General features: G+C 51.7%; 1 protein-coding gene across 1 annotated transcript in view; it reads left to right on the forward strand.

The window, feature by feature from the left end:
- LOC128279148 (semaphorin-2A-like) overlaps positions 1-22,408 on the forward strand; it is a 158,881-nt gene that overhangs the window by 88,327 nt on the left and 48,146 nt on the right. Inside the window, exon 3 of the mRNA XM_053017866.1 lies at positions 1,244-1,295. Coding sequence (XP_052873826.1) covers positions 1,244-1,295 — 52 coding nt within the window. The remainder of the gene's footprint in view (positions 1-1,243; positions 1,296-22,408) is intronic.

The raw sequence follows: 22,408 nt of genomic DNA on the forward strand, positions 1-22,408 counted from the left end.
TTTTAGAAGTTCGTCTGGAGCCATGTAACATGCTGCACACAGACACACGGGCCCAGGAAGCTCGAGGCGAACAGGACTTCCCTCGACTTGCTAGCCAATTTAAGGGCGACCGAGCGACTGGCGTAGACCCAGCGTTAGCTAAAAGAAGGGATTCACGAGTTTTATTTGCGACCTCGTTACGCTGTCTTGTTGGCGGTCGTAAAGTCGCCGCCGATCGCGGTGTGTGCGTTGTTCCGATAATCAATTTGCTCATTAGTGTGGAGTCGCTTAAATTGTATGCCTTTCCGGCATGCGCAGATTAATTGCTCGTAAAAAGTGATGTTTTAGATAGAAACTAAAATGGTGCACTCATCGCGCTCCTCGTTGATGAATGTGACGCAAATCAACATTTCAACAACCTTTTCAAATGTGTGCCGCCGTCCAGCTTTGTGGCTGTTTCTTTGAACCCCATCGTAAAATAAACTTCCTGGACTGCGTTCAAGGACACCTCTATTTGCCGTTCGTACGTACGGGTGAAAGGGAAGACCAACGAGTGCAACACACCGATCGGTCGATGCATCCGCAGCTCTCGTCGGGAAAACTTTCATCGTGATTTGATTAAAATTTTCCCCGTCCCATTCCGGGCGTGCCCGAGAACCGTCGATGACTTTCCGCTTAACCTTCCGGACCAGCCCGCCACTGAAGTGTGTCGAAAGCCGCGGCTAGCGGAGTTGTGGTGATAGAGAAAAATGGTGAAAAATCGCCACCAAAAATATGATGCAAAAAAAGGCACTGCGCTCCGCGGCTGTCAGAAAGCAAAGTGACTCCGTTTTTTTTTTTTTGGCTCTGCACTTCGTTCGCGAACCGTGAACGAGCGATGGAACCGGAAAAGCGGTGTTCCCCGGATATTAGTGAAAATACGCGAAGCGAAGTGGATGGCAGGATCAGCCGGAGCAGAACCAGATCCGTGGAATGAAGCGTTCCGCAAAAAGTGCCATCTTCTTCAATGCGATGTATGGGAAACTTTATCCCGTTTTTGGGGTTTTTTCGATGATTTCCAAACCTGCAAGTTGCACCCATATTCCTGTTGGCCCTCACATCGACACACGGTTATTTGCTGATATTAATAAACAATTATGGCGTTTTAATTTAAGCTTTATTTTACGCTCTTTGGGATCGCTCTTAATCACTCGCGGCATTCAAAATGTATGCGCAATTTTCATCTCTTTACCCACTAACCGTTTTTCTATTCTTTTGTTTTCAGGGATCGCGTGTTTAAGCTGAACCTGAAAAACGTCAGCATGACGCTGTGTGGGGTAAGTCAAAAAATTCCCCTCGCTGAGCCTTCCCATCCCGTTGATTATTCGTAGTGTAAAGAACGGTAGAAAACTTTTGGCAATTTAATATAAAACAATCGACGTCCCGTAGTGGATGTGTATCCTTGAATAAGCAAATAATGAAATAAAGGAAAATTCATCTCCTGAAAGAAACGGCCGGCAGAGACGTGCCCCACCGTGCCAACACAGCGGGTCACTCCACCGGAATCCTCCTCGACTGCACCGGGAAAGTGTCGCTCGCAGCCAAAAGAGTTGAGCGCGAAAGGCGACGCGTAGTGTCCAAATTTTTCCGCCGGCTACGGCGAAGAAAAAGGAAATTGTTGTAGCAAAGCGTGAAAATGGCGACGATAAATTAGATTTATGATTATTGTTATTGTTTTCGCTGAGCGACCGCGCGACACGCTGCCAGGAAGACCGTCTTCGTCTTCGCCATTCTTTGGCCGACGCGCGAAGGGCGACAACTTCTCGGTGCCTCGGTCGTCGGTCGGAAGGGTTCCGGCGGCTTCAATTTCCACCACCGAACCGGGAAATGGCGCGGTGTTGGGAAGCTGGAAAAATTTAAATTACCGGACGTGCCAGCATGTTTTGGGTACATTTTTCGAGTGCGATACTCTGTGTTGGCTGGGCGTGACGAAAAGGCGTGATCGGGCGCTCGCGAAACGGAAGCTGTAATGGGGCAAATTATTCTCTTTCTCACTCGGTGCACCGTGGTCAAGTGCAGCCGTCAGTTGTGTATCATTTTGGTGCCCGGCTCCGAAGTAAATTACCGTCTCCGGGTGCGACGGTGCTAGGAGCCAATCAACATTATTTTATTGCTCACTTCGCATCACACCAAATCGAATACGCTTGTGGAATTGGCCAAATTATGGCCGTTCCGGTTCGCCCTCTAAAACACGCCCGGTGGGAATTTGTGATTAATGATGGGGACCTCTTCAGAGCGGGCCGGCCATGGCCATGTTCTTGTTGCTGTACCGACGACGGCTGTACAGCGCAGGCCATTCCGCTATGCGTCATCGCCCACAGCAACTCATCCGCAGCCAATGTTTCCGGTTGAGGCCGTTTGTCTTAAACACCATAGCGGCAGGCTTTTCATTTTGTCTCAGAAGCGCATAAATTCTGAGTTCGGGCTACAAATAACAATTTTTCAAACGCAAATAATGTTGTCCATGGGATGTCGGAAAATCCGTGCAAAAGCCCAACGCCACACACACAAAAACATTAAAGCCAGACTCTAGTGAAAAGTCAAACAGATTTCCTGCCTTAAGTCGGTAACATATTTAATGCCTTCTGCAAATTCCCGCAGCCTGCGGCCGCTTCGAAAGAGGGCCGCCCGTTAATCGATACAAAGCCTACGGGCGTGTTGGAAAAGTCTGCCTTTCTCCCAAAATCCGCGGGATTCCGGTATCCCGGTACGTTGCCCCGGTTCACGGTAGTAGGGGAGAAAATTGAATACCAGCCCGTGCATCGGATTGGCACGCGGGGCATGGCCGTACCACCGGCAGCACCAACACCACCAGCAAACGCCCACATTATCCGTGTCCTTCGCGCCGTAGAGTAGACTGTCGACACTGTCTCGAAAGTTTGGCTGGCACCACATATCATCATCCTCTCGGCGCCCCATGCCCCGTCGTGTGTATTTTCACTTCACAAAAGGGAAATTGACTCTCCCGTGGAGAGTGCTATCGCGCGCGCCGCGGAAACACCGAGCCGCCGAGCCCCCCGAAGAGGATGTTTGCTCATTTTTCATCAATAAAAGCCGAAGGAGATTAGATCAGGACCGAGGCGATAAGTGGCATCAAACGGCGGGGATGGCAACAGGAGAAAAAACCCGAGATCGGGAAAGGGGTTCCAGCATGTAAAACATCGTCGTGTCACCCCGAAACGAAATGGCGTAGAAAATGGAACCCTGGAACCACCGAAATCTGGAATCCATCGTTGCCAAGCGAAAACATTAATCCAAAAAGCAAATCTATGCTGTGCACTCTCTCTTTCTCTATCCCTCTCTTTTTCTCTCTCTATGTCTGCGTCGTCAAAATCATCCGCAAGGCGCCCGACAGACACCGACAGGCGACGGCTTAGAGGAAGCGCAACAACTACGCTCCCCGGCGGACGATGATTTAAAATCCGAACGAACTATTTTTCAGCCCCGAGCATCCACGGGCACGGGGTCTGTCACAAGGACCGGTGCGCACCCGCCGCCGCTGCCATTTTTTTCCCACTACACTCCTCTTCAGTGCATTTTAAGCCATTGTAGAGGTTTTGGGCTGGGGGGGCGCTTGGGGAGTGAAACCCATCAACGGGTGAAATATGTTCTCCCGTTCGCGGTTCTCCGAGTATCCGATTTTGGAGAGCTCTGACATACCCAGTGCCGCCCAATTTTTTACCTCCATCCGCGCGGCCCGTGGAAAGCTTTAAATCCTTTATCGATGCGCACCGCGCGATTCGCTTTCGATTCGGGGCTGTGACGCCGAAGCAGGACCACGACGAGGACGAGACTTTCCGGGATCCTAAATAGGATCGCTGGCCCAAAAAAAGCCACCGGTCGGGCCGGCGCACTCGTATTAGACATATTTTCCGGAGGGGTAAAAACGTTGGATGCCGTGGATGGCTTGTTGATTCGATGGTCCCGGGTGTGTTCTCGCCACCGCACCCGGTGAGCTTGTAATTGGCGCAGATGGGGCTTTGTAAACGATTAACTTTTGAATGGCTGCGCTGTGTTGGCGAGTCAATTGACTGTCGTCTCGAGCCTTCCGGTCCATTTTTTTGGTTCGCTTCTTCTGCCAAACGATGGCATCCAGTCGGCTTGTGGTGAGGGATTAAGCACAAATCGTTAGCTCAGAGAATCAGTCATTTTTTTGACGCCAACCTCTAGTGCATTGTGAAACACGACCAAGTCCTCTCAGTCGTCTGGTTACTCGCTGCCTCAACAGAAGTCAGTGCACAAGCGAGAGCCTTCTGATCTGTTTATTTGTTTGACCTCTCAGATGGGCTCAGGAATCAAGAATAGTCTATTTATATAGCAGCACTTGATCGTAACTCTGGGCGCACTGAGCTGTAAGTAAGGTTTTGATGTCCTTGACGTCCATTCGAGCTCCTCAGCACACCGAGCACCGCCCGTAATGGCAGACGCATGAATCTCTATTGATTACTTGAGCTTATAAATGACTCAACATCGATAACATTATCAAACCGGCCTACACGGCGCTGCCTACTCTGGAAGGAAGATGTTTCCCACGGATCCCGAGAGGCCTGCTGGGCGCTCGGCAGGACTCACGTTCCTTGTGGCGATGGTGGCCCAACACTTCACCACCAGAATGCTATAATAGACTACCGCCGCACCAGCTATTTGGTGGAAGCGCGCCCAATGGTATGCCTACCACCGTGTTCTTCTTCCCCCTGGCACTACGTCCCACAGCCTAGCTAGCCAGGAGCAACTTGGCCACGCAAAAGATATTGAATATTGCTTTTTTCGGAACACGCTTTTCTCGTTCTTCTCGAGCGCGCGTCGAGCGTCCAGATCCAGGATATCCGGGGTTTTGCTGCCCATCATCACACGCTGGGTTTATTGGCATCGCGCGACCAGTGTGTGTGTGTGTGTGTGTGTGTGTGTGTGTGTGTGTGGGCTGCCTTTCGGGGGAGTAACTTCATTCATCGCCCACCGTGTGGCGTGTGAAACGTGTTTTTCACGCAACAAACTGCGTCGTCAGTGAGGAAGATTGCGCACTCAGCGGGAGACGATTTGCCGGGTTCTTGGCGTGATAGCCTGACATTAACTTCTCTCCCGGGTCTCCCGGGTGCGGGGAGGGTCCAGCAAATCGGAGACGATCTGAAGATTTGCTCCGAATTACAGCCGATCCGTTGCGACCATTTTTTGCCGTTGTCTGCCGCCTCGACGAGCTGATGATTGAGATCTCTTTTCGGCGTGTTTTTCGGTTTGTCTCGTCCGTCGAGCTGATACCACATTCATTTTCCAATTTTCGCACCTCCCAACAACTCCCGGCACCAACCACGACACTCCGGCCCCGCCACTGCGACGAGACTCTGGTTGATGCTGTCGATCGTCGGCCATTTGGTGGCTCGGCCAAAGTGAACCGATTTTTGGGTGATGGAATTTCGGACGGACTCTCGTCCTTTTTGTGGGGCTCAAATTGATTGACTCGGGGCGCGGGCGTGTGTGTATGTGTGTGTGTGTTATACATTGCTCTGGACAAATCGTCCTTCGTCCGTGAATGGCCCGAGGGGCACTGTTTGTCTACTGGTTAGTGTGTCTGTTTGTCTGTAATTTCAACCGGAAAATCGATACGGGATCGATGGTGACGGGGTTTTTCTTTCGTTCTGCGGCCTGCGTCTGCCGTGCATGCTGATGAGCTGTGGCCCAAGCTGCGCTGGCTCCAGCGTGTGAGACACACGAGAGATAGGGAGACACAGGGGAGCTTAGCCACCGAAAGTACTTATCCTTCCGAAGCCAACTCAATACCTACATTTATTTGCGATCCGAACGAAAACGACGATGATGCTGATAGCCGACCATCAACATTCAATCGCTGCGCAGCAGCCAGACGTATGTATGTGGTGCCAGCATGTTGCTGCTGCCCGTTACTATTGCCCGGGCGTCCCAGATCGCTTTGCAAATTGTTTACCCGGCCTTTTGGGCGTGAGCGGAATATCTCGTCCTTTTATTCCGATGCCAATGTGCGTGTGCCCCGATATCCTTCCCCGAGTGAACCAGCCAGCCGTGCCGTGTCGTGCCGTGTAGTGGAAGAAATAAATAAATTACTGCCAACTACTGGGACTACCGGAATGCCGTAACAACCCCCACCCGGGCCGGCCGTTATTGATGATTGGCAAAATTTAATTACCATTTATGATTTACGATTCAAGCCGATCCCCCGATGATCGAGCCCACTCCCAAAAGAGCCATTTAAATCGATGTGTCCTGGGCCGTGTCCTGTGGAATCGTTAGCACACAACTCGATGCCACAAACGTTTCCATCCGGCCAGACCATGGAGTGACTGACTTCATCCTCCGGCCCAGGTACGGGTCCCCGTGCCGATGGCGGCGGGCAGCAGCGCACAATCGGTTAGCTTTGCCACCGGCAACATCCGGGTTTCCGGGTTTTTCTCCCGGCACGGGAAACTTTTCCTACGATATCTCGTCTAATGAGTGCAAACAAAAGAGCGGGGATTGTTGTTCAGTTCAGGAAACAACTAGCCGTGCCGCTTCCTCCCGCTTCGGTTGGTACTGCGGGCCGCATCCGGCGTGGACAGGTGGCAGAAGTTTTTACACGAGCACCATTCGACCGGTTTCCGGAGTCCTTCCGAGGAGGGACAGCAGCAGCAACAGAGCAACGTTCGTTAGAGGTCCGTGTGCCGTGCCGAAAAAAGCGTTAACGTAGCGATTGTTCCGGTGGCTTGATTTCTGTGGACACAGTTTTGCCTCGAACTTCGAATTTATTTCGTATCTCGGCCTCAGCCGTATCCGTTTTCGGATGGTGCGGGTTTTGTACGGCAACCGGTTCCGGGATGGTTCGTAATTTACAGATTTTATTAGAGGTACCGTTTTTTGCTGTAAGTGGGTAGGACCTCTCCGGTTGTGCGGAGCTAAATTTACTTTGGGATTGCTTCGTTAGCGTGTTCTCAGTTGTTGTGATAAAAAGCTTCTAATTTACGGTCTTGCCGATAAGGGCCCGATTTGTGGGGATCTCGGTCGCTTAGCATCCCTTAGTTCGTCAATCAGCGCGCTGTGATCTGAACATTTCCACGGTTATTCAGCATTTTCGTTGCATTTTCCCATCAATTTGTTTGACACAAAATGGACATGCCGCATGCCGTCCTCTGCATTGCCACGATTTATATCGATGACATGACAGAGCGGATGTCCTGATTGAGTGTAGAATGTTTTATCTTTCATTTCAATTTGCGCCACTTTTTTGCGGTCCCCAATTTTCACACTCACTCAACAAAATCAGCAACTCATCATCGGCGGCAGTGGCGGCGATGGGCAGATTTGCGTGCGGTCGTCCCCGTAGCACGCCACATCATCCCTTCACGAACACTCCTCGTTTTTTTTGGGTCATATTTTCCCGAACGAATCGAACCGAATGCAGAGCGGTGTTCCTGAACGCAGGCAAACGGACGGATTGCCGTGGGCGTGAAAATGAATCGCAAAACGAAGGAACAGATCAGCGCGCCACGGGGAGAGCGGAGGCAGAGTGTGTGTCATCCGCAGCAGCGGACCATCGGACAGAGACCACTCCGGAACTCAATCGCTGCGGGGCAACCCGGCGCCGGAACCGGCGCACGCGGACCGATGTAAATTGATCGAGAAAGGGCCGGAAAATGCGGACCCACCCACCGAGAATCGTCCGAGGCGGCGGGTGGGTCTTCCTTTCGCTCGTGGCGATTTTCAACCGCCATTTTTCCTTCTTCTTCTACCGGTCCACGGCACACGGCACCGGCGTGTCCGGTAGATTGGCGCTTGTCGTCGTATTGATCCAAGCCGATTGATGTCAACCCAAACCTCCTGTACCCTCCTGTTTCGGGTGGGTCGTCTTTTATTATTTTTTAATGTGCACAAAAAAAACCACCCGAACCCTTCAGCGCGGTCGGAAAGGTCCAACCGCAGGCTGGATGTCCTGCCGTCCTGCCCCGCGGCTAGTGCGCGGTGTTGGTAGTTATCAGTAGCAGGGGCAGCGGCAGCAGACAGCACAAAATGCTTGCGGCTCTCCCGGGCGCATTCATTTGTTGTTTGGTTGGCTCATCATAATCACCGGTCGGGTCGGGAAAAAGGGTCGGAAAAAGGGCCCGGCCAGCGAGAGGGGGTTGTTCTGCAAGACAACCGCAACGATTGCGAATTTTCTCTGCGGCAGTGCGGTGAAAAGTTGGCCGGAAAAACTTGCTCTCACCCTCTCTCAGGGCCCCGAGCGACCCTCTACGGAGAATCAAAATCCATGTTTTCCACGGAAAATCGGTTGACACATCGCCTTGTGCCGCAGTTCCGGTTTTTGGGCGGAAAGAAAGAATAAAATATGGCTCAAAGTTTTGAGCGGACAGAGGCAGCCGAGAGCGTTTGATTGATCTGACGTCTGACAACACACACAGAAGGACACCGAGCTCTCGATCGCACAGCCCGTAGCAAGTGAATGGAAAATCAGCATAATTTAGAAGAAAAAACCAACAGTGAGTCATTCCGGTGGCTCGCTCTTGCATTAGGGGATGTACTTTAGCTCGCGGCTAGGACATAATTATTCATTCATCTGTTCTACGCGCAGCAACAACATCTGCAAGGTTTTTGGTTGGCCCGTTGCCTTTGGTGTCTCTAATTTGGTTTTAATGAAGACGAACAATCATCATGATTCGTTCAATTAAAAGAAGCCCGAAAATATATATAAACGCATCAGACAGAAAATAGAAAGGTGAGCTAATATTAATTTTGGAACAAAACATTTTGCGTAAACCAACTTCCAATTGGATTTTCACAACCAATTTTAAGGAGTCCTTGGCCTTAAAGCTCAGCTTGCTCGCTAGGGGTTTCGGAGCATTGTAACTATCGTACAAAAATATGCTAAAACCCGTGCAACCGTTGATTGGCCATCTGTATCAGTTTGAAAAAATTTAATCTATACAATATGCGGAACCCTCGGCTGTGAAGAAGTAGCCGAGTCTCCTAAACATACGTGCACTCCGCGGGAGGGTTTTTATGATTTATTTGCCGCCGAGACACCGCAGTGAGCAGTGTCAATTCACAACCTCACCCGAGAGAGCAAAAAAAAGGGCGCCCGCACCACTCGCCACCACCAGAGATCGAAATCGTGAAATGGAAAATATAGATATCCGAATAATGAAGAATGGCAGTCGGAAATGAGGTTTTCCACTATTGCCTGTTCCGAAGGGGCCGCCGCTGCTTGGTTTTGGGTGGTCTCGACGCTGTGCGTGTTGCCGCGCTTACTTCATCGATGTCGACAGTTTTCCTTTTCCGCCACACCGGAACTCGGAGAGAAAGGAAAAAAACCCGTCTATTGCCTCGAAACATTCACCACACGCTATGGCCGCGCGCGGAGCGTTACTGTGTGCGTCGGGGACTGAAGTCGAGTGGTTTTTTATGGGTCGCTCCGGGGTTTGGGGTACCCATTTTTTGTCCCCCTTCCTGGTTAAATGTTTTGTTATAGTTACGAAAATGTTGTTGGAAAATATGACAGCTGGGACGCCATCGGCGGCCACGTCACGAATCGATCACTCGAAGCGCACAACCACGGGGGGAAACGCGACGCGTGCAGAGCGTTGATTTGCTCCGATTTCAATTCCAATTACGGTATGCCCTTCGCCGCGATCACATAAATAATGCCACCGAAGGAAGGGTGCTTCATTTTCGGAAAGTATTCTAAATTTCGCACAAACTCAATCGCCCATTTATTTCTTCGCTCGGAATGCGGAATGTGTGACATGATAAAACGATAAGCATGACCCCCCCCGGGGCATGACGATTCCTGGCCGGAAAACTGCTGAGTCTGGGCCACAACTGGAGCGCTCCCGGTTCGAGAGCATTGCGGGCACACTCCGGCCCCGCAAACCAGCTCTCCATAAACGGGCGGAAAACATGGGAAATTAACTCCATTAAATGGCGAATCTAAACCGCTTATCTGCGCCGCTCCCATTACAGGAAGTCGTCCGAAGAAAATCATTTTCGTAAACAGCGCGCACGGCCGACAAAACCCCGGCAGACAGGTCCCCGTGACCGGGGATAATGAAGCTATTTCGGTGTTCGGGGCCGTCACTAGAATCTTTTGCGGTAATACTATCCCTCCCTCTCTCTCTCTCTCGGGCGCGCACGCGAGCACCAGAGAGATAGTCCTTGTGCCTGTCCCGGGCAGTAAAACAATCTCGTATCGTGCACAGTCATCAGTTTTTGAAGTGTGAATTTATAAACAATTTTCGTCGCACTCGCCCGTGGAGTGGCGTGGAGGACCGTAACGGGGCTCTACTGGTGCTGCGGGCTAGGTGTGACCATACTTCGTCCCAACTCTGTGGCCCCAAAGTTCTCCCAGCACCAGCGGCGGTGTGGATGCGGTTTCATGCGAGTGAAACCGGCGACCGGAAGTGAGATATGCCAATGTTGCTGTGTTTGGCCGTCATCCGACTCGGGGCTTTCGGGACCCACCCTCGGGGGCCATAAGAGCCGGGTGAGCCGAGTGTCCTGTGTCTGCAGACGAAACGGAAATGTTGCTGTCTTGCCGCTGCCTATCTCACCGGCATCCGGTGTGTCCTGCGGGACAGTGGTAGGTGCCCGTCGGTGAAGTCTATTTATCATCTGTCACAAAATGCTGACATAGGGAAATCTCATCCGCAGGTCGGGCGCCGAAGAGAATTCGTCCAAAAGAAGAGGAAAAAAAACCAAAACCAAATGCGGAAAGATCGGTTTTCCTCCTCCGACGGTCGTGATTGTCCCGGCCGGCCCCGTTGTGGCATCAGGAGTTGCCCCGTGTAGCCGGAACAGATGTAAGACAACTGATACGGTGTCTGAGGCGCCTCTGAGGGGCATTTCGGTCGGAATAATAGAATAATATTTAGATAGAATTTAAATTAGCAACAAGGCGGCGGGGGCCGCGGGCCGCTCTCGCACCACCCACCCTTGGTGGCAGAGTTCCGTTGGGAAATTCGGGGCCCCGGGAAAAAAAATCATTTCCCGTCGGCTAATGTGTATGTTGCCGGCACGTCCCCTCGGCCCGGCTCGGCTCGGCTCGGCTCGGTGTAGAAGATCAAGAAATCGCTCGAGAGCTGACGCTGATGAACTGGGATGTGGCAGCTCGGATTTCGCCGCAGGGCCCCGCGCGCCGGAAGACCACAAAACGGTTTACGAAACCGTCGACGGTCGGTGGGCGATGGGCGGTTATGGCCGACAGCGTAGGAGGAGGCCAATTTTCCTCTCCGTCCGCCCACTCGATCTGCACTCGCGCCCTTGGCCGCAAAATTTGTTATTCCGGAGTCCTCACCATCTTTACGTTGATGCCCGGGGCCGCGGCCAATGTTGGCGAGAAAATATGATGTGTTCATTGTGCGTGAAACGATGCGAACTGGCCATTCCCCGGCGGCGCCGCATAAAAAAGTATGTTGCGTTATTCTGCGTCCGTTCGGGCAGGAAGCGAAATTCGAGACGCAACAAACATAATGCGTCCTGGCGAGAGAAGTGCGGATTATTGAAAACGAAATGTTAAAGATCCTGTACGGGGTGGGAGCTGACGTCGTCGTCCTTTTCGGTGGCTGCCAGGCATTCTGACGAACCTCTAATAGCGCTCACTGCTCTCAATCGCTTTCGTCCAACGAGTCGGCGGAAAACACGCGAAGGACATCCGGGCGCTTCCTTAAAGCATCGACCAGAGGAAACTCTGTCTCTCTCTCTCTCTCTGTCTCTTGCACGGGTCCTGTGGCCGTGCGTTTGAAGTACGCCCCGTCTTAAGTGGCATTATGCCGTTTGCGTGTTTACTGACGCGCTCCATAAATAAAAGATGACTCAAAATATTTACACTCAGCGAACGAAGCAAACAGGATGGCAAAATGTATCACTCGCCAGCTGTAAACGACGCTGATGGTGCGGCGACGGTGGACGATGAAAATGGGCATCGTTTTAAGGATATTTGATTTCGCTCACCGGCAAGCGCGATGGCGTCGATCGATTCCCCGCTCAGGAAGATAAATGCGAAATTAGCTAAACGACTACACGGCAAGGTTCATTGCGTTCTACGTCAAGGATCAGGACAGTCGGGCCCGCCGGAATGTCGTTCCGAATTGCCCTTATTTGGTGATACCGTTTCTGTTGGTTTTTCCACGCAGCATCGTCGTCAGCCGTGGCGGCCGATTTCCGTTGATGGCTGTGATTGATTTTTTGACACATGCTAAGAAGCCGCTATCCGCCGCCAGCGGGCGTCTTTGATTCGCGTGCTCCGTTGCTCCGTATTTATGATCTCGTTCTAATCTCGTTACAATCAGTGTTGCCGTTTGTTTGTTTGAAGTCGCTGATGGTCGCCCCATCCTCGAAGCGACTTCAAGGACCGAACTGCCGGGCGAGGGCCGCGCCCTCAGCGCCGAGACAGAAAAAAACCTAGATCGGGATCATAATCATTCCGGCGAGCTTAATGAGATTAGCGCTCAGAAAAGGAGGGTTCCTTTCGCCGCATGCCCGCTACACACCCGAAGTGCAGCATCATCTTCTTGTTGCGTCGTCGGACGTCGGAAGGGCATATAACACGATCAGCGCCGCGCCAGCACGCTGAGGATGTTCGATTTTGAAGTAGATTTCCCCCGGGAGGGAGTCGCCGACCGACCGAACCGGGATTTCCGGGAATGCGTGCGAATGAGACGCGAACGAACGCGCTGTTGTCGGTGTTCTTTCGACACTTGGCGCTAATAATGACAGAGTGTGCCCCGATATGTCGGGCGCAGCAGAGTCGGAGCGCGCGAATCGGAATGGGTTTTAATAAAAACTCCTCCATCCAACAATACCCGGGCCAGATGGCAGCAGCACCGGGGAACCCCTTTTTGCGTACTCCAAGGATGCCCGATGCGAAGCAACCGAAACCGAGTGGCGCGCATGGAAATGAAGCCCGCCAGGGACGTTTGCGGAATGTGCGTGCAGGGAATGTGGAATTAAAGTTGATGTGCTCCGTTTAAGGGTTGATTAGGTCGACGGTCACCCGGCAGTAGCAGGGCCCGGGGAAGGAGAAGAAACCCACGGCGCGCCCTTCGTTATAACTGCTGCAACGGAGAAAGATAAATGCGTTTACCTTTTCCCGCGTGTTTCCTGGCACCGTGAGGGCTCGCGCTCCCTACATATGTGTGTAAGTTTCCTTTGGGGAAACATTAAAAACCGGTTGCGAGTGCTTGCCGAGGGCGCACGGAATGAAATCGAAATCAAAAAGGCACAGGGAAACACAGGAGGGCCACCGGGCCACCGTAAAAGAGATAAATGAAAGAAGACCGTGCCCTCGGGGTGGGTATTTAATGAGATTTGACGTGTTCGCCCGCGAAAGTACCCCGGCCCGTCACCTTTCATTTTTCATTGCGTTCCGCCAAACTTTGCTACATTTTGTGCAACTTTTGATGAAATATTCAATCCATGTGCCAACCCACCCGGGCCGTGTCCTGAGGGGAGGGTGCCGGAATTAAAATCTATTGCACACGGTGGTCCTCCTTCGGTGATGAGCCAATATTTGAAATCAATTATTTGTCCTTAATTTTGAGTTTGTGATAAACACGCCTTCACGCCGCTTCGTTCATAAATATTTTGCTCACGTACGCGAATGCTAATGCTCGTTCTCTTTCTTCTGTTTCAGGTGAGTCAACGGAACCTCGGTTCTCGGCCACGGGATTTAGGCTTCAACGTTCCGTAAGGGTTTCAGCAAAACGAATCCAATGCTTGCTTGCGTCAGTTTTTATGCCTAACTTTTAATGTAATTTCGCCCGCCGTTATTTTATTATTATCGTTGACATGTTCCCGGGGCCAACACCCGGCTGAGGCCGCTTGGCACACCGATGAACGAGCCTTTAATGGGTTACGTTCGCTTGCTCACTCCCGACCGGAGCCGGAGCTCTGTGTCCGTCCGTCTAAATTATTTTAAGTGCATCTCAACCTGGGCCGGGAATTTACTTTGCCAAAAATTTAAACAACTTCACCACGGGGCCATGGGTGTTGCCATTAGGACGGGTACGGCCTGTTTCGTCCTGTTCCTTAATTAAATCTTTCCGGCGCTCTACCCTCGCCCGGCAGAATGTGTGCTGTGTCGCAACTGATTATGCTCATCAAATTACCGAAAAAGCGTTGCGATGATTTCGGATAAACCTCACGTGAATAGGATGGCTTCAAATTCGGCGTACGGCTGGACCGAGCGTTTGTTGAACACTCAATTTGTGCGGTCCTGGCCCGCTACAGCGATGATTTTCTCTGTTGGTTTCTGTAACTGTGTAGTTTTGACACCCGACTTGCATTAATATAGTTATTAAGATTAGCTATTAAAACTAAGGACTAATGAGCCCAATGAGTCCATGCATCCTCACTCAACAAGCTCAATTTGGCATAGTCTTGTTGTCCTGTTCTTTAAAATGGCTTCACCTGGTCGGGCCCCCTAGTGCGGACAGCGACAGCCCGAAGATGGATGCCAGAATTTCGCAAAAACGCCATTGTCGGCCTCGTAATAATTATCTCCACATCTGTCCCCGGCGCCCTGGCTCGGCGTCTAAATGTCCTTTCCTTGCCCGGGCAGCCATAGCCTCCTGCCGCCCCACCTCCGGCCGGTGCATGCCAAGAACACTCTCTCATCAAAGGAAGTTGCCGTCCACGAGCCACAGACACAACCGAGCCGAGGTTCCTTACATCGTTTTATTTTTCCCGCACCGTCCGTTTCGACGGTATGTTCCCGTTATGTTTTATTTATCCACTTCAGCCAACCGTGGACGCCGCGTGGCATCCTTTTGGGAGAGATTAGGTCCTGATTGCACGTGTCCTTAAGAGCACGCCGGCGACGGCGACGGCGACGAAGGAGCGTAAACAGCGTGTACCTAGCGCCCGGCGGTGCGTTTGGCTGCTTTCGCTTTTTCATACTAACGACGTAATAAGCAGTTTGTAATCCGCTCGTCAACCCTCTCCGCGACGGCGCTCCCGTGCCGGGTTCGGTCGTCTGGGAACGTTTCCTAATTTGCCAAACATGCCTCCCCGAGCGCACATCACGGCGCGGTCCATTCTCGGAGTTGGCGTGGATCCACCGAGCGCGAGCGCAAGATGAAGAAATGCTGCCTTGCTGCGGTGTCCAGAGAGCGCGCGCGAGAGGTTAATGATCCCCCGGACATTCTTGGGCGTGCATTCCTTGAGGTAACAGACGACGCCCAAAGAAGCCACGGGGCAGTGGCGGGGCACAGTGCAACTCACCCAAGGACTCACGGCAGCACAACTAATTCATTTTTCATGTGTTCCCCAGGACATTCGGCGAGTAAGGTGAGGTGGCCTCACCTTACAGATTTTGACCGCCTGGCATGTTACCGAATAAACAAAAATGTTTCAGTGAGATTGAAGGCGAACGGCTGCTTTATGGCTCGTGAAGCTCGTGAATAGTGGATGGCCGTAAAACTTTTGTGCCAAACTACCTGAGTCTGGACTGTCTGCGTCTGGTCGTAACCGGCGACGTCTCTCTTTGTGCGGGACACGTGCAAAAAAGCCCCAGAAACTCTCCGTCAAGTGCACTTACGGAGTGTTTATTTCCCTCCGACTGCTTCCGACCTACCGAGCCAGCCTTCTCACGAATAACACAAAGTCATCGGGGTTGTTGCCGGCGGAACCTAGCGAACCGGCGGATCATGCCACCGGCGGACCATGAATAGGTGGGATATCCTGCGAAGATCTGAGCGTGTCGGAGTCGGGCTTCTTGGCCGTACCGATCTTTCCGCACCCGTGGGAACGGAGCGCGCAATGCATTTTACTAACGTTTTATTTTCGTTCCCGGCCATTTTTTTGCCGTAAGCAACACGGACTGCATCTTATTTTTCCCAAACACTGGCCGGAAGTAGAGTCCTCCCGTCCAATTGCACTGCCCCCCGCCGGTGGGTTGCCCAAACTCTCATGTGTCCATTTGTTGGTCCAGCGCGCGCCAGAGGCCAACGGATCGATCCGCTTCTAAACGCAATCGTTCTCCCTCGCCAAAGATCTCCATCTGAGCAGCTGCGTGTGTGCCTCACGGGACGGTAAGCTCACCTCCGGAGGCTCACCACCTTACCGAGGCGAGACCGAACAATTGTTATCCGGAAGGAAGCGGGAATCCACAGGAAACATCTTTTTCTCTGTTGCCAGCTGCCGGCGCAAAGTGCAGGACCCCTTTGCTTCCGGCGGTGTCGCTGGCAACCGAAGCAAACGGACCCCGACGCTAAGCTAAGCTTCTTGAGCTCGCCGAGCTGAAGACGATTCCGTTTTGCGCCCGTGAGGTGAAGTGCGGATTTCTTATCCCTAGCCCCCCCAAACCCAGCCGTCGCCGGGTCGGTCAGCTGGAAGAAGCTTTTCTTTCGCCCCTTTCCGGCTGGTTGGACCGCCGGCCACTCCGAAGGATATGCAAAAGGAAATGTTTTACCGTGCAAAAGGAAATGTTGACCGGACGGATCCTTCGGCGTTTTTATGGTATCCTTTCGCTCGCTCGCTCGCTCGCTCGCTGCTGGCTCTGACATCTTCCGGGGATCTACACCCTGCCCGGATCATCCGGGGACTGCTTCGGAAGGATACTTTCGTGGACCACCGGAAGTAGCCACCTTGCCTCGACCCGCGATTATAAGCCATTGTGGTGCCCCCGGGCAAGGTGCCGTTGGTGCAAGGTTGGCTCTCTCAAGGCTTAGAAAACCGGTCAGCCCGGTGGGAACCGTATCGGACCGAAACGAAACGGATCCAAAGAAAGAAGCGCCTCGCCGCGGGTGTTCCTTAAAATTGCACAAGAAAAGAAGCGATGCGATGCTTGTTAGTCTTTGGCCGTTTTTTTTCGTCTCTCTTTTTTATAAGGAGCTCCTTGCAGCCACCGACGGCGACACGGCGAGGTCCTTTGTGTGTGTGTACGTGATCCACCGCCAAACGCGCGTGATACAGCATCGTTATCCTTTGCGCCTTTGATGAAGGTGATTTGTTTATTCGTAAGCAACTAGTAAACTTCTCGAAGGTCAGGACTTGCCCAGACCAGACCAGACCAGAGCGGTAAAAAAACAGAGAACCGACCGACTCTGCCCGACAATGGAAGGCCCCAGTTGAAGGCTCCTTGGCGTGGCTATTAATTTTGACTGAGTGAGCTCTTATGCGGGTTCAATGGAGCGAAGCTGAAGATGGTTTGGCTTTTTGACGGCTCTTTTCCGTCCGACGGACACGCCGGCTGTGGCTTGTTAGCCGACGGCTGGCCGGTTAAATTTTGCTGATTCTTTTCTATTGCCTGAACGAAGGCTCAAATGCAAATGAAGGCTCATGATGTGCGCTAGCAGAGCCGGGATAGTATGTGTCAGGACTCGGCCGCCTACAATCATCTTCAACCGCAGGATCGCCTTATTTTAATCTCGGTTTTGTTTTTTATTGAAACAGACCACACTTTAAAAGCTTCTTCATGCGCCACCGAAGCTCTATAGCCGCACGGTGAGACTATCATTGTTTGATTCATCGTCTTCCCAGCACAGAATGCACGTCCCTGTGGTCCGGAATACCAAATTAATCTTTCAGAACGATTCGGCGTTCGCTTTAAAATATCTCTTCACTCAACCGTATCAAGCCCGGCCCAACGCCCGGTATCCTACGCAAAGTGTCGCTCTCGCTCTCGCTCCGTTTGGAGTGCGTGTAACCGCACCAACAACGTGCAACACCACCGCAGATACCGCAAGAGGATGTGAATATATCAGAGATTATTCCGGTCCGACGGACAGCGGCGGACGGCACACAAAAATAGGGCCGCCCCACAGCCCAGGATGCTAATATTGGTGGGGTTTTAAACGTTGCCGTTCACGATCATTGTGCACGACGACCACCTCCATTGTGTCGTCGGGCTACAGTGCGTGGTTGGGGAGGGCTATTCGCAAATTTTGCGGAAGGTCTGAACCCCCGAAAAATGGTGAAAATATGAGGTTGCCACCACACAGGAATGATGGTCGAGGGCAGCAATGTTTGAATGCTGGATTCGAAGAATTTTTGGGGGATTTGAAGACTTCTTCATTCCACTGGTTGCCGGCTTAGCAGTTGGAGCGTTTGCTTTCACTGTGCCACTGTACGCATGATGCATAAAGAATTCAAATCCTCAAACCAAGAACCGAAGGACGATTTCATGCGGGGCACCGTTTTAAGAGTGCGCCAGGGCCGATGTGCTCTGATTGGCACCGATTACTCGCACGCACACGAGAACATTTTTCCACAATTACATCACAAATCAAATGGTACGAAAGTGAAACTCCCCACAGAGTGAATCCCCAAACATTCCCCAGTATGGACTGTGGAAGCATTTACCAGTGCTCTCTATTTCCGGATGGCACCGCACAGCAACCCACTCAAAGCTGGTTGGATTAACTGAAAATGATAAAAGCCTCTCTTGTGGGCGCAGAGACAGACGCGGGTGTTCGCCCTTGAGCAAGGAGAAAAACTCCACCACCCCGGCCGGCCGGCCGGCCTCCGGGAAACCACCGAGTGAAAAAAACGGCGACCCTCCAAACACGAATAATGGAAAGTCTCGCGAGTGAACGATAATAAATTTAGTAGAAAATTTTAGCTCTTTTTAGCGCCAGGCTAACCAACCGACTGGGCGGGTTCTATGCTGACGGCAGCGGTGGCGGCGGCGGGCCCCTTTAGCATATCGCACATGTTTGAGTTCTGGCGAAAAAAGCGAAAGCGGCCCAAACCAACCAACATCCTTTCACTAACCAACCGTAGCGCCAAAAAAAAAACGAAACCAAACGAAAAAAGGCCATATCTGTGGGTGCGTCTGTGTGTGACTTTGGGATTTTCCCGGCCCGGTTTGACTTCGCTGGGCCGTGGGGGCACAGGTCCATTTGCCTTTCACTTTTTTCGGCGGAAAAGCCTAACTTCAATTGTAAATTTAAAATTTCATTGTTTCCCGGGTTCCCGCTTTGTTTCAACAGCGCCTCACACACATCGATCGGGGGTTTTTTTTTGCTTGAAAATTGATTATTTTCGGCTTATAATGACGGGCCTCCGGGAAGGGGTTGATTAAGGAAGCATCAAGCTTATGCGCGCGCTCGCCGTACGTGATGTTTTCCTTGCTTCCGATGAGTCCCCGGTGGTGACAATGGGCCCGTTGGAACTCTCCTGTGTGTGTGTGTGTGTATCAGGGGCACCATTTTTGGGCGGCCAGCAGCAACCCCTTTCTTCACTTTCGATTTTCGTCCTTCAAAGCGAAATGAGACGCGCACAGAAAGGAAGTGCGAAAACGCCTAACGAAAGTCCTCTCTCGAGTGCTGCCCGGGGGTTTCGGATTTTAAGTTTAAGGGCCGTCTGAGTGGGGGGGTCGAGTCGAGTCTCGAGCCAAATTAGGACGTCCGCCGGTCGCTATCTTCCTTAGGTTTTTTTTGTTGTTGCTTTTTGGAGTGTTCTGCCGCGTCGGCCTTCATCGGTGTTCGGCGCCAGAAGGGAGAAGTACCGACTGAAGGCCTGGTTTTTTTTTAGTCCGACTGGCCAAACAGGATGTCCTGCGTTTTTAGAGCCTTACGCAAACACCTTAGCTGTTCTCCGCTGCGATGCACTTCATCGCTTTCTTGTGGCTTGCTCACTCGCTTTGGGCGAGCTTTTTTGGCACAAAATCTGGAACTGTTTTATGCTTAGCTACAAAATCGTTTGTTTTGATTTTAAGTTTTTGTTGCTGAATGTTCAACAGCAAGTATTAGCTCAATCAATTTCCTTTTATGGTATTTTTTCGCGACGTTTGCTACACCTTAAAATGCTTGATCGATGCGTTGGTAGCGTGGCTACACTGAACCCACAGACCCCTTTGAACTTAATTGAAAATGAATTTTTAAAATGTGCTTTTCCCACACACGGATGCCGAATACCTTACGATGATACTTTACGAATTAAAATAGAAACAATTTTAATAAATGAACGAGCAACATCAATGGCCGGCACCCACTTTTAATTTGCATTCGATTGAAAGCTCTGCTCGGCAGCATTAAAAGTGCACCACTCCTGTCGAACGCCCGCACCGACAAGATGCAGTTGCACAACGGAAAAGCTGCATTTATGCTGTCAATAGGACTCGTTACCCTACGTTCCCGGGAGAACCGGCTGACACAGTGCTAAATCTAAATGTCAATCCGCCCAACCCAGCACACATCGCCACTGTGGCTGTGGAAGTTACAGTCAATCGAAGGCCCACCGACATGCAAATGAAGCATGCTTGATTGCTGATGCATAATACACGATGAAGTCATTGCCCCGCGCCGGCCTTCCTCTCGGGTGGAAAAAGGACCCCACCAGCCGGCCGGCCGGCTGAGCCTCCCCCACAGTTGAGGGCACATTCAAACTGGGGCCGGCTGTGAAATGTGTTAATTATCTATGCGTAATTGCAATCCCAACTTCTGGAGACCCCAGTCTTGCCAGCCCACTGCCCCGGGTTGAATAAAGCTTTCCCGTGGCCCCCAGCCGGGTGTCCCGAAGGAATTCGGCAGCCCATTCATTGGACATCGGTTGATTTCCCACCCCTCATCAGCTCAGGAGCCGCCGGAGTTTAGCAAATATTTGCTCTCGTCTACGCGTCCTCGGTCTCCACGGCGAGGCCCGCCCCCGATGTTAATGATGAAACCGCGCGCGCGGGTTGCGAGCCGAGGGTTTAATTCAATATTTTATGCTCCGCTCCGCTCCGCTCTGGTCCGCCCCTGCGTGTGTGCGTCCCGAAAAACATGTAAATCATAATTTATGCTGATTTCTCTGCGACACAGTTCATAATAACTGATTGCTCCCGGAGCGCGGCACGGTGGGTTGGCTTTTTATTTCCCGGCAAAGCTCTCCCGCGGGCCCCGGTTGTCAAAATGAGTTTTACGGCCGAGATTCATTAGTATGTTTTCCATTTTTTATGCCCCCATTTGTGTGTGTGTGTGTGTGTGTGGAGGATCTTTGCGGATTTTTCCCCCCGTCTCGCTCGCTCAGGTTGCGAGCGCACTCGTTTGCGATAATGATAACATAAATTTGGACAGGATTTCACCTCTCTCGGTGCCATCGGCCGGATACCTGCACCGTTGGTTAGGCAAATCGCATGGTAAGCTACGGGCCCTAACCACCCAGGTTTGCGCCGCCGTGTGGTGTGAGGGAGAGAGAAAAACTTTCGTTTCACGAGCATAATTTGCGTGCCGGAACTCGGAAAATTCCATTAAACGAAAACGATGACGGCGACACGGTGACGACAACGACAAATGCGTGCCATTTTGTGTGTCTCCGTCGCTCAGCAGCTCGATCATATCTCCGCGAACTCGGAGGATGTGTGGAGGATGCATTTCTGTTTTTTCAGCGATACTTTTAATGCGACAAGGAAACAATACTCCAACCGAACGACCGACCCCGGATTAAAGTATCGCAGTGGGATCGAGTCAAATTTGTGGGGGAAGGAGCGTTACGAGTTTCGGTGGCCTGTTATAGGTGAGCGATATACAATTTCATGCCATTTGCCTCGCTTACATCAAAGTCGCACCCGAGCAGCCTGACGCATGACGATTCGGATTTGGCCTCGGTTCGGATTGCTGGCCGAATTCTTCTTATTCGTTTCCCAATGTCTCATCTTGTGCAACTTGTTTGCATAAATAAATATTAAAAGAAGTTCTTGGAAATGGCAATAAAAATGTTTCCGAGTTGGATTCCTGAACTTTCGGCGCACACTTGCACGGGAAACAAATCGGCAAGTAAGCGAATCGACGAATCTTTTCATGCTGTTCCGGTTTTGTCGTTAATGAAAGTGGACGAACGACCGGCACTCAACATTTAAATTATGCCGCAAATGGAATGCGTTTCGGGCTTACGCTCCCGCAAATCGGTGCATCGCGCGCGTAAGCCTCCCTATAAATGGCGCCCGGGATGGTACTTTGCGTTCGGCGTGGCGAAAAATCGTTGCCCAGCGAAACGCGTTAGCGCAGCCATCGCAAACATGGCCCCCCGTCCGTTCGGGTGCCAATTAAATCCTCTTTTCCGAGCAGATTACACCGCGCGTGGTGGTTACGTTTAAATAATTGTGAATAATAAAGCTTCCCGTTTTATCGAGGGAAGCCCTGTCGGTCGCCCGTAACGTCCATCAGCTCCCGCAGTTGTCGTCCTTTGGAGACAAATATGTTGAAATTTTAATCATTCCTAATCCGATCACAGCGAACCCACTTCCCCAGGAGGGACTCCTTACGAGCAAAGGACTCCCCTTTCTAGTCTCTGATGCGTAACATTCGAGGCGACTGGAAAGCGGATTTACAACAGACGGCCACTGTGTCCGGTGTGACGAAGGTGTCGCCGGTTCTTTCAACACTCGGAATGTCTCTTTCATCAGGACGGTGTTGAGCTTTCAATAATTAAGCCGCCCCTCGGCCTCGGCCTCGACCGTGCGTTTCGCAATCCGGTT

This window comes from Anopheles cruzii, chromosome 2 (assembly GCF_943734635.1).
Source record: "Anopheles cruzii chromosome 2, idAnoCruzAS_RS32_06, whole genome shotgun sequence".
NCBI classification, from domain to species: domain Eukaryota; kingdom Metazoa; phylum Arthropoda; class Insecta; order Diptera; family Culicidae; genus Anopheles; species Anopheles cruzii.